At 44.7% G+C, this 10,720-nt stretch overlaps 4 protein-coding genes across 4 annotated transcripts; 1 reads left to right on the top strand and 3 right to left on the bottom strand.

The window, feature by feature from the left end:
- Positions 1-473: 473 nt before the first annotated feature.
- Positions 474-975, bottom strand: IL334_003929 (uncharacterized protein; the record flags this gene model as incomplete). The annotated part of the gene is made up of 4 exons (XM_062935653.1): positions 474-514; positions 588-719; positions 775-859; positions 922-975. The coding sequence occupies 4 exons, from the start codon at positions 973-975 to the stop codon at positions 474-476; spliced, it is 312 nt and encodes a 103-aa protein (XP_062791704.1).
- A 368-nt stretch (positions 976-1,343) lies between these two features.
- IL334_003930 (uncharacterized protein) lies at positions 1,344-2,194 on the bottom strand (the record flags this gene model as incomplete). The annotated part of the gene is made up of 4 exons (XM_062935654.1): positions 1,344-1,699; positions 1,772-1,903; positions 1,978-2,065; positions 2,132-2,194. The coding sequence occupies 4 exons, from the start codon at positions 2,192-2,194 to the stop codon at positions 1,344-1,346; spliced, it is 639 nt and encodes a 212-aa protein (XP_062791705.1).
- Positions 2,195-6,607: 4,413 nt separating this feature from the next.
- On the top strand, positions 6,608-9,472 carry IL334_003931 (uncharacterized protein; the record flags this gene model as incomplete). Its single annotated transcript, XM_062935655.1, has 9 exons — positions 6,608-6,988; positions 7,038-7,244; positions 7,298-7,768; positions 7,825-8,370; positions 8,424-8,485; positions 8,558-8,673; positions 8,729-8,900; positions 8,961-9,078; positions 9,134-9,472. The coding sequence occupies 9 exons, from the start codon at positions 6,608-6,610 to the stop codon at positions 9,470-9,472; spliced, it is 2,412 nt and encodes an 803-aa protein (XP_062791706.1).
- Positions 9,473-9,750: 278 nt separating this feature from the next.
- On the bottom strand, positions 9,751-10,378 carry IL334_003932 (uncharacterized protein; the record flags this gene model as incomplete). Its single annotated transcript, XM_062935656.1, has 4 exons — positions 9,751-9,836; positions 9,921-10,097; positions 10,160-10,229; positions 10,301-10,378. 4 exons carry the CDS (start codon positions 10,376-10,378, stop codon positions 9,751-9,753), a joined length of 411 nt encoding a protein of 136 aa, XP_062791707.1.
- Positions 10,379-10,720: the final 342 nt, after the last annotated feature.

The following is a 10,720-nucleotide window of genomic DNA, read 5'->3' on the forward strand; positions in this document are numbered from 1 at the left end:
TGAGAATGTGTGATTAAATTATCATTGAATGCTAATACATACTCATCGTGATTGGAAAGAGAACGTCATAGCTTGATTGGTATCCTTCACCTCTACTCGAGCGGCCGCGATTCACGGTCATCCTTTGTTGTACTGCAAATCGTGCCCTTTCTGCATTTAGGGGGGATAGCAATGAGGATCGGCTTATGTGGACCGATATGAACAACGATGACCTAATTTGAGGATCCTGAAAAGGGAGCGGAACAGTGGAAGTGGTCATTGGCATCGACATCGGATTGCAAGGGGATCCTTTAGCAGAGATAGTAAAAGCTTGTTCTTGCTTACCTTATTCTAAACATCCACCTATTGCGACACGATACATGCTTAACAATATTCAACAACACAGTTTCTCCTATGGTGACATGACACGTGAGCGACTCTTCACAATCTACCTTCGTTTAGTCTTGTCTCGTTGATTCGCGAGCAACGATTTTCTAAGATTCCAAACTCTTCAAATTTTGGTCGTGGTCTACAGCTTTCTCAAGTATTCAGTTCGGAATCGCTTGTCCAGCTGTGTGAGCGCATATGGAATGCCTCGAATTACTCACTGTATGTAGGTCCAAGGAACGCTTGAATGTCATCTCGAATCGCCTCTATATCCTGTTTGGAGTAAGGATTGGTCCTATAGCAAGCGATATATGTTATGTTCGCATTGAGTTTTGAGACGTTGATCTGGTCGACTAATTCACTCGCATATTAGCTAGTGAATTGTAAGCACGATATAGGACGGCCCACACAAGTCAGAGTACGTTTCGGAATAAGCGAAGCATTTCTCGTATGTCGAAAGGTCATCGAAAGAGTAGACTTTGAAATGTACAGCCTGAAGAATCTCACGTCAGCTTTGTGTTGCCTTGAGTGTAATGAGGACAGAAGTAAACTTACATGAAGTGAAAGGCGATGTTTATCAGGAAACAACCTGGATCTCACGTTACCCATCTTCTAGCCAAATATGCGAAGTGTGGGCGTCAAGGTATATGTGATAAGAATATGTATGATCATAATAAGGAAGAACAAGAATGGAGAGATGAGAGCATTGAATTTGTTCAAACATTTATATCTACGTCGATGAACAGTAACCATCTGTGAGAATAGTGATGACGTCTGTGAGACAGAAGTAACGATCAAACCGCACGATTCCCTTATTTGAAGCCATCGTTGAGTGATGATGAGATGATAGCTTGCACTGATGCGATTTTGTGTATCAAGGACGAGCAACTGAGAGATTCAACGATTTCACGGCATTATAAGTCAATCCCAGAGACATACTGTATACAAGCCTAGCACTCAGATATCAATAAGATGTGCTAAACTGCATCCTTAGCCTTCTTCTTTCCCTTTTTTCCTTCGGCAGGGGGAACAGCAATTTGTTCAGTGACAATCTCGCTAGCCGCGCCTTCCATCTTCTCTGATTTCTCATGCATTTTTGTCTCTGTTTTCTCTTCTACCTGTTTCAACACCTTGTCATCTTTGTTTTCCACTATGGTGATTTTCTTCTTCTCTGCCTTGGCTTCTTTCTTTTCTATCACTGTCTCCTGTGGCCGCGAGGTTGCTGCCGTTGTGGCTTCTTCTGACGCTTTAGCTTTGACTATAGCAGCTTGTTGTGCAGCTTCTTTCACCAATCTCAGGTGAGGTCGAATGATCACCAGTCCCCACCAATGATCTATGCAAGAGTCGCTATATCATCAGAAGGATCGAGCAGATTCAAACATCAGTATGAAGTGAAATGACTCACATGGTGCTGAAAGACCATCCAAAGCGCAATCGAGATATCGGATTTGTTTAGCTGACCAGGATTTTTCCTTTCGGAATTCGATTTCCTGAGTACCGTTCGGTTTCAACTCTACCAGCACGAGGCATTCCCCGACTGGTATTTCTAGACCACATCAGGCTCACAAACAAACGTTCACTAGCCACTACGGTCAAGATGATCTTACTCACCCCTGTCAAAAGCCGGATGACCGATGATCCTATGTTGTACCTCGACAGGTTTCCATGATCCAAGTCCATAAACATCATAGAATCTGGACTAATCGATTTTCAGAGTTTGATGTTAACGAAGAACTCACATACTTCAAGCTTCAAGCTGACTTACATAGATCCTGAACTTGCCGCCGGTCGGTGATTCCCATCTAACTGTCGAAAAATTGTTGCCCATTTCATAAAAGGATTTACTGATTTGTTCCGGAGATTGTTATAGAGAACGGAAATGAAACTATCTGGACACAATCATAGTAATAAACTGCAGTTGACGTCTGAACCAGGACTACTTGTGCATGCTTCATATGATGCTAATTTCCTGCACTGAAAAGTCGTGTTACAAACTCATGAATCGTTGGATTACCTACCGTGCCTGACGAAACCACCGAGAAGCATAAAAGCAGTTGTCACGATTTCTTGTGGGGTATCTGGTGAACAATACCGGATCTGTTTGACTATAGATACCAATAAATGTACTCTCGGTGATAAGTATGGTCCTTTATACCCGGAGTGAGTGGATGTGATTCAGTCCAGACCATCAAAGTTGTCTTCTTGGGTACCGAATAATATGCTTCCCATAACAAACATATAACATCAGTTCTATAACCAGTCAGAACCCAAGCTCAATCAGTATAAAAGGTAGGATGCAATTTCATTCACCCTACTTTTACACATTCAGTATCGCTTCGATCGGAATGGGCCACTACGTACATGACCTTTCCTTATAACACCGAGATTAAGGCGATTTGATACTGACTACATCCCGTTTCCAGTACGTGCACTACACTTTTTCTGGGAAGAAAGACCCGAATTTCTTCTTCGGATGTCCAATATGGGAGAAGAAGCTTATGGAAGTTTTCGGTATTAACGATAGTAAGTTTTCATCTAACTTGATTCGGCTAATCAATCAACGTAAGTCATGACTGTCGTTTATCACACTGGCAAGAGAAATCACATTAGGTTTGAGAAGGAAACAACATGGATCGCAGCTGAGAAAAGGAAAGCTGGCGACCTGATGAGCATTTATGCTGATGGTGTCATCTTTGAAAGCTCAAGCTAAGCTTAGTAGTCGTTTCTTGCAGTGTTTCGTCGGTACTGGTAGTATGTACATTCGTAGAGGATAGGAGTATGCACATGTATCGTGTCAGAATTATCGATAATATTTCGGAGAGTTGAAATGATTTTTGAATTTGGTAGGAGAAGTCCGTACACCGATGAGTCCGTCCGCATATTATGGGGGGAGATGTTACCAGAAGCCGCGAGATTAACGAGATGTATAACGATGATCCAGAGTGCCTGGCGACAAACAAATATCGTCACTTCGATATTCGCACGTCTGGGAAGGGGCAGTACAAGCGTTTATAAGCTGGATCATGTGAGGGCTTCCCCACCTCCAATCAATCGGATCGGGATAATTTTTCGTAAAACCTCGCTGCGAAGACGCCTTATACTGCAATTTGAGACTAGACGTGCAGTCATAGCTCGACATTTATTGAGAAAAACACGCTTTGGACCAATATTTATATTGACAAACTTGCTTGATAAGCATGTATGATATGGTATACCATCCTCCATGTGAATTTCCCTGATGCGTATGAGCAGCCATCAGTGAGGCTCTAAGCGTGTTCTTTGACTTCTGAAGCCCTTGTAGAGATTCCAAAATTCTGATCCTCGATAAGCCGTGTGTAATCTTGCTATACCAGAGTAGTTATCTCTGATAACGATCGTCAAATACGCATGTTCACCTTGTGTGCAAGGAGGCAAAGTCGCAAATGTGATGCACAAGCCAAAGTTGGTGATGTGGAATCGGAGCGGCACTGTCACAATAATATTATCAATACGTCCAACCTTGCATCTCCAGCTCTTCACAAAATACTCAGCTGACTTACCTGATTTACCAAATGGCCTTTGAAGAGCAAGCTTCACATAAGGAGTTTGTGCCGCATAGTCTCGATGACCCTAAAAGTGATAGCAGCGGAACTGTAACAAAATCAGTGACACATTGTAATTTCGGTATTAGCTGGACTTGAGCGGTAGAACATTGCGAGTTTACACCTTGTGTGGTATAAGAAAAAAAATGGGACTTTGGCGAGCTGTGACGATGACAATTAAGCTCATGCGCGAAAAGGGCAATGTCACGTATGACATTTCCAAACGATGATTGAGGGAAGAGAAAATGGGACACAGAGATCAGCACCACTTAATCACGACTACTCCCTTGAGAACTTGTAGGCGAAGTACGTAAGAACAGAGGCCGTGCGTCTCTGTGTATCAATCAAAAAAATTACTGATTTATTGTTTGGTTTCACTAAGCCTGATGATCTCGGTCTAAATACCTGCTCTTAGTTGAATCCTCTCCATGCCGATTGACTGTTCAAGATACGTGGAACCTCACGCCATACTCTGAGGTTGTGTGGTTTTATAGTGTGTCAGGTCAAGCATTGCAGTGATGCAATAACAGACAACACATATATGCCTCGCGTCAAAATATCAAGTCGATTGGAATGGGTCAAAACTGGAAGAAGATGAGCGACCGTGCAACTCTGGTGATCCCCCTCACCAATCCATTAAGGCCTTGTCTGCAGCTTTTCCTCAGTTCTGTACATATCGAAGATAACGCGTACTATACAAGCGGCACAGCCAGAATTTTAAGCGACTAACGCCAACTTACATGGATACGTTCCATGTGCGCCTCCTGTTCCAATGCATCTGGGTTTTATACATGACAGAAACGTCTTGACCAATCAAAGGGTCCGTGGAATGATATCACCCAGATTACGAAGTTTACGAAAGAGTCTCGCGGGAAAATCTTGACAAGACGATCGTATTAGCTCAGGAACAAATGCCGTCGAGGTGAAAATAGATCGACATATTCCTGAAATAAAAATAAGTAAGACATCACCGCATAGTACCGATGTTAAATTCTGAACAAATTGCCGAACTCTTATCCGGCATCAACCGTTGATATTCGATTCCTCACATGACACCAACGAGACAAGACCAAGTTCTCAAACCAATCAGAGGACTGGTTACTAGTGCTCTGATTTCCAACGCCGAGTGGTCAATGATAACGTGCTTCCCGGGTATCTTTTTACCGTCGAAAACGACGGTTTCACCATATGGCGCATCCTGTCTTATCGCTGCCAAGATATGACTCTGGATCACCATGCGGACGTTTTTCATTGTCTGCCGTCGCCTTAGCGTGACTCCGCAAAATCGTTCGTTGGCAGATTGGAGCACAAAAGAATACTTGCGTTCCGGAAATCCGTGTCGGCGGGTTTAAGCTGGGTGTTATCTTCAATGTCTTCTTGCCAAGACAGTTGCAGTTGTGCACACGCGAGTCCACCGAACTAACATCCATCTCGGTCTCGTTCATTTGGCGGAGTAAAGTCACGCTAAAAGACGTGCTCGCCAAGTCTATTGTGGCCTGCATGCGGTTCAAAAATGAACAATGTCGCCCTCGGCGGCACCGCTCATCCAACGGGCTGCTAGAAGCGGTATCTATTTCTCAGACCCTTTAACGGTGAACAAAAACTTGTGAGCCAATGAGAACGCGAGCAATGTAAAAGCTGGTCTCCTGCGATCATGTCTCCTGCAAATCACAAGACAGTTCCGTTTACTTTGACTGCGGGTGTTTGGTTCATATCAGTTGCTCTAGGCGCGTGTGGCGCCAAAAACCAGCGTTCTGATTTATGATTGATCCTTGCCAGCCTGGATGAAATGTGTCCGGTCGGTGACTTCTTCGCTTGAGTTTACGGCAACAAAAATGAGCGGAGCCAAAACGATCTGCCAAGCACCGATATTAAGGGTCCAAGCAGCGTTTCCATATGGGCTGCGTGGTGCCTGTGGCAATCCGGAAAGCACGAAAATCACTGAATGATTGTATGTCGTAAGATTTGCCACACAAGGTAACGAGAAACCAGATAGCTGGGATCTAATATTCTCGCATTGAGAGCTATTTTCGTACATGGATGATGTGATAAGCTAGTGGCTCCGATATGGTACCACATGGCCTAAAGCTGAGCGCCACCGTCAGGAGAACACAATGCGCTGGATTTTTGCTTTAGAAGTGCGGCGCCGATCCATTCGGGAGGTTTTTGACGCTAGGAATGACCTTGTGGAACCTAAGATAAGAAATGTGAATTGAGCCAGGGAGACTTTCACAAGAACCTGGCTCTTTTTACCCTTTTTCAATGCTTGGAGGCGGGCGAGGAGGATTCCAATCCAGGTGCAAAAAGCTCCTTTATTGCCTGGTCATGCCGTCAGTCCATACGAAACCCCGCAAGATAAGACGCTATTTCTGTCGTATTGAGGGTATTTTTGAACACACATGGGTTAATGGTTCCACATGCTGCTGATCAACCACGCATGGGTACTTTGCAGCCTTCTTATCTGAAGACAGTCTAGTACATCGTCAGGTCGTTTGGCTCCACAGTTGGTTATCGCGATAAGCAGGGTTCAAGCGAAACGGAGAGGACAAACCGCTACAGAACCGATAAAGGACCAAATATATAATGAGAATCATCCTCAAGACAGATATCTGTGTTATGTTAACCCACTTGCTATCGTGAAATTACGACGCATCGACAAGATGCCAGCCCCCGTCGCCGACACACTCATCACTGCTCCCATTAACGCCATAGATGGGCACGCCTATAATGTCCCCGATCATGACGCTATCAACGCTCATATGGACGCTAGACGTCAAGAGTCTGACAACTTGGAAAATGAGAAAGACTTGAGCGAGAAGAGAGATCACCAGCATGATATGGAGATCTCAGCTGCTCCTGCTCTGGATTATGAGCAGGATAGCTTGCACAAAGATGATGATGTTATCATCGTCAGCGGTACCGATGCCGCAACTCACTTGTTGCCAATGAGAGATGATGGCGATCCTGCAGTCACATTCAGAAGTATGGTTCTGGCAACTGGACTTGCTGCTTTTCAAGCTGTCATGTATCAGATCTATTCTGTAAGTCTATCTTTTCCGATCGCTCGGCATATCTAACCTTGTATGACAGTATAAACCCACTCAAATCACCATCCAAGGTACCTTCATTGTTCTTATCGCTTACTTTGCCGGTAATGCTTGGGCGCTTGGTCTACCTCGAGGTGATAAGTTTGAAGCTAGATGGAGAGCAAAAGGCGGCGAAGGAAAGCTGCCTGTCTGGATTACGATAATGAAATTCCTCAACAACGGGCCTTGGGGTTTGAAAGAGCACTCTATTGTGAGTAGAATCTCCGCCATTAGGCAGTATTTCGAAACTGATGAAACATATAGTGTGCTATCACCGCCACCTCTGCTTCGAATGCAGCCGAGGCTATCCAGGTTTTCAGTGCCCAAAGGTTGTTCTACGACATTCCTCTTGGAGCCACAACTGTCATTCTGAGTGTCATCTCGATTGGTGTATTTGGTCTAGGTCTTGCCGGGCTCTTCCGTCCCATCGCCGTTTGGCACGTGGATGCAGTCTACTGGTCTACATTGCCCACCGTCAAAACCCTTCAAGGACTTCATTGGAACACCGTTAGGGGATCAAAGCCTCTCCGATATTTCTGGTATGCTTTCACCGGAATGTTCTTCTATGAGTTCTTCCCCGCCTACATGTTCCCCTGGCTCAATTCGGTTTCGATTCCATGTCTCGCTGCATCAAAAGCCACTGGCGACAAAGCTGCCTTACTCACCAATTTGTTTGGTGGTTCATTGAACAACGAGGGTCTCGGTCTTTTCAGTCTTTCCTTCGATTGGCAATATGTGAGTAGCCTATCATCTTTGCCGGTAGCGTTCGCAGTATACTGACAAAATCGCAGATCACATCTTTCAACACTTCTCTGCCGTTGGTACTGCAAATGAACTCTGCTATCGGTCTTTTCACTTGTATGCTTGTAATGCTCGGTATCTATTACGGTAACGGCTGGAATGCCAAGTCACAACCATTTATGTCTACTCGACTTCGAGCTGAAGATGGCACAGCGTATCCTATCGCCAAGGTCTTCAAGGCCGGTGTCCTCGATCCAGCCGCCTTGGCCGAATACGGTCCTCCCCGACTTACTGGTACATTCGCTTACGCCATGTTTATGGCAAATGCTGCCATTGGCGCTTTGGTCATGCACGTCTTCGTCTTCTGGGGCAAAGACATCAGAAAGACATACAAGTCCGCCAAGGAAGGACGATACGATGACAAACATCACGAACACATGGTCAAGAATTACACAGAGGTTCCATGGTATTGGTATGCAAGCATCGTCTTCATCGCATTCATTTTGGGTATCGTCGTCGTCGTCAAGGAACACATCACTCTCCCTGTTTGGGCTTACATCATCTCTCTTTGTTTGGGATCTTTCATTGCACCATTGGTGAGTGTCCAGCGTTCAATCGCTCCTTTTCTGTCCGCTGATAATATCTTCAGAGTACCATCCTCTACTCTCGATACGGAAATGGTATCGCCACAAACAACTTGAGTAAGATGATGTGAGTTTGGCTTCCGAGAGCTGACACCAAATATGTTCTTAATGATGCTGATATGCTTGACTTGCTCTGTAGTGCTGGTTTGATGATCCCCGGTAAACCAGTAGGAAACATGTACTTCGCCGCATGGTCTCATACCGTCATTGCCAATTGTGTCCAACTTTCCAACGATCTTAAAATGGGAGAGTACCGTGAGTATTTCTGGATCCCAAAATCTGACTGTGGCATTTCTGACTATATCACCAGTCAAAATCCCACCAAGGGTCATGTTCCTTACCCAATTATGGGGTACCGTCTTCGGAGGTGCTATAAGTTACGTCGTGATGATCTCAATCGTCAGCAACAACGCCGACGTTCTCGTCAACAGTAACGGTTCTGCCTCTTGGTCAGGAGCCACTCTTCAGAGTTACAATACCAAGTATGTTCAAACTTTCTCTCTCTATTGCGGTTACCATCAGCTAACAATTCACCTCGATAGTGCCGCTTCATGGGCCATGGCCAAATACCTTTACAAGTCCGGAGAGACATACGCAATGGTACCTGTTGGTATTGCTATTGGTGCCGCTCTGGTCGTTTGTCACAGAATCTTCGTTCGAGTAAGTGGAATCTCATTCGGTTTTCCACAGCGGTTACTAACAATTTTATTTTTAGTTTGTCCCCAAAATTAGAGGATTTGCTACGGACGATCTCAATTTCCCTCAATTCATCCAATACGCCGGTTACATTCCTTACAATCAATCTCAAACCTGTGTCATTTTCTCGCAACTCATCGCTGGTTTCTTCACTCAGTTCTACCTCCGAAACTACAAGCCCCGATTCTTCAGAGATTACTCATACCTTATTACCGGTGCTTTCGATGGTGCTAGTTTGACTGCTCTTTTCATCCTTTCGTTCGCCGTGTTCGGGGCAGGCGGTGCAGCCATTGCTTTCCCTACCTGGTGGGGTAACAACGTCGATGGTTACTACGACCATTGTCCAATTGCGGAGTAAGATGTTTGAAGAAAGAGTTTTCTGGAATAATGGGGTGTTGTGGAGGATATTGGGGGTCAACCAACCTCGGAAGGGATTTCACGCTATGAGCTGGAAAAGTATAATTATAGTAGTTTAGCGGTTGTGCTATCAGTAACTTAGTTGTCACGATCTTGTATTGTGGTTGTTCAAGTATATAATGCATGATTGACGTTCATTTTCATGCTCGAATCTATTTCTCCGCCGCAGCCTAGTCCTTTCGCTACAATGTCTCAAAAAGCCTGGACATCTTCGCCTCTTCACTTATGAAGCTTCTTTTTGAATTTGGACCACTTGCTTTGGTTAGGATCGACCGACTGACCCCGCTGGTCTCTGACAGGGCACACTATCAGGATCGGCCCACCATCAGCTGTATATTCTGCATGTACAGAACACATGCCCTGAAATTTCAAATATGTCTTTCACTCACTAGACCCTCCGAGATCTCTAGCGGCGCTTTGGATAGCGTCAAAGAGGTCATCGACTTGGGCACCTGAAAGAGGCGTATTGGTTTTGATCACAGCCAGTGCATCGGTTTGGGGATCAGCACCTAGTTTGGCAGGGGCAGATGTGGCCGAATGGACAGTAATGGTGGATCTGGGGCCTCCTACACAGAGCCGACACATTGGTGAGCTTGTATCCGGGGGATATGTATGGTGAATACCTTACTGTTATGATTTTCAAACGCTTGACGGAAAGCGGCTTCTTTATTCGCTTTGATCAAGTAAAGGACGAATTGCTTCAATCATAGCTTTTATCAGTACTGCTGATACTGCATGTATGCCCACCCTAGTTGAATGTCTGACTCACGTATTCTGACATCTTGTTAAGTTTCGAAAGTTGTAATCGTTGTGAAGATAAAGAAGCCACAGGTAGGATCCATCGCATTTATATACACTCCAGATATTATTACGAGCGACATCTACGTCACTGAACAAAAGAGAGATAGATGAATGGACCGACACCATATACATTTCCAAAGTAGTGTATCGACAATGGAGGTTGATGGGACACCCTTTATTCGGGATGATCGGTACAGATCGACTCTACATAATTCTGAAAATTCAGGTAGTTTGAAGGAGATACGAACAGAAAATCTATGGCTAAGTAGTCGTTCTAAAAGCAAGAACTCCTTTCAAGTTGATTCGTGCCCACATGTATCACCTTTGATCGAACTCTAAATCTTAAACGTTAGCAGTTGATTATCATCCCCCTTGATCGGCCGTCCAA

Source organism: Kwoniella shivajii, chromosome 5 (assembly GCF_035658355.1).
Source record: "Kwoniella shivajii chromosome 5, complete sequence".
Classification (NCBI taxonomy): domain Eukaryota; kingdom Fungi; phylum Basidiomycota; class Tremellomycetes; order Tremellales; family Cryptococcaceae; genus Kwoniella; species Kwoniella shivajii.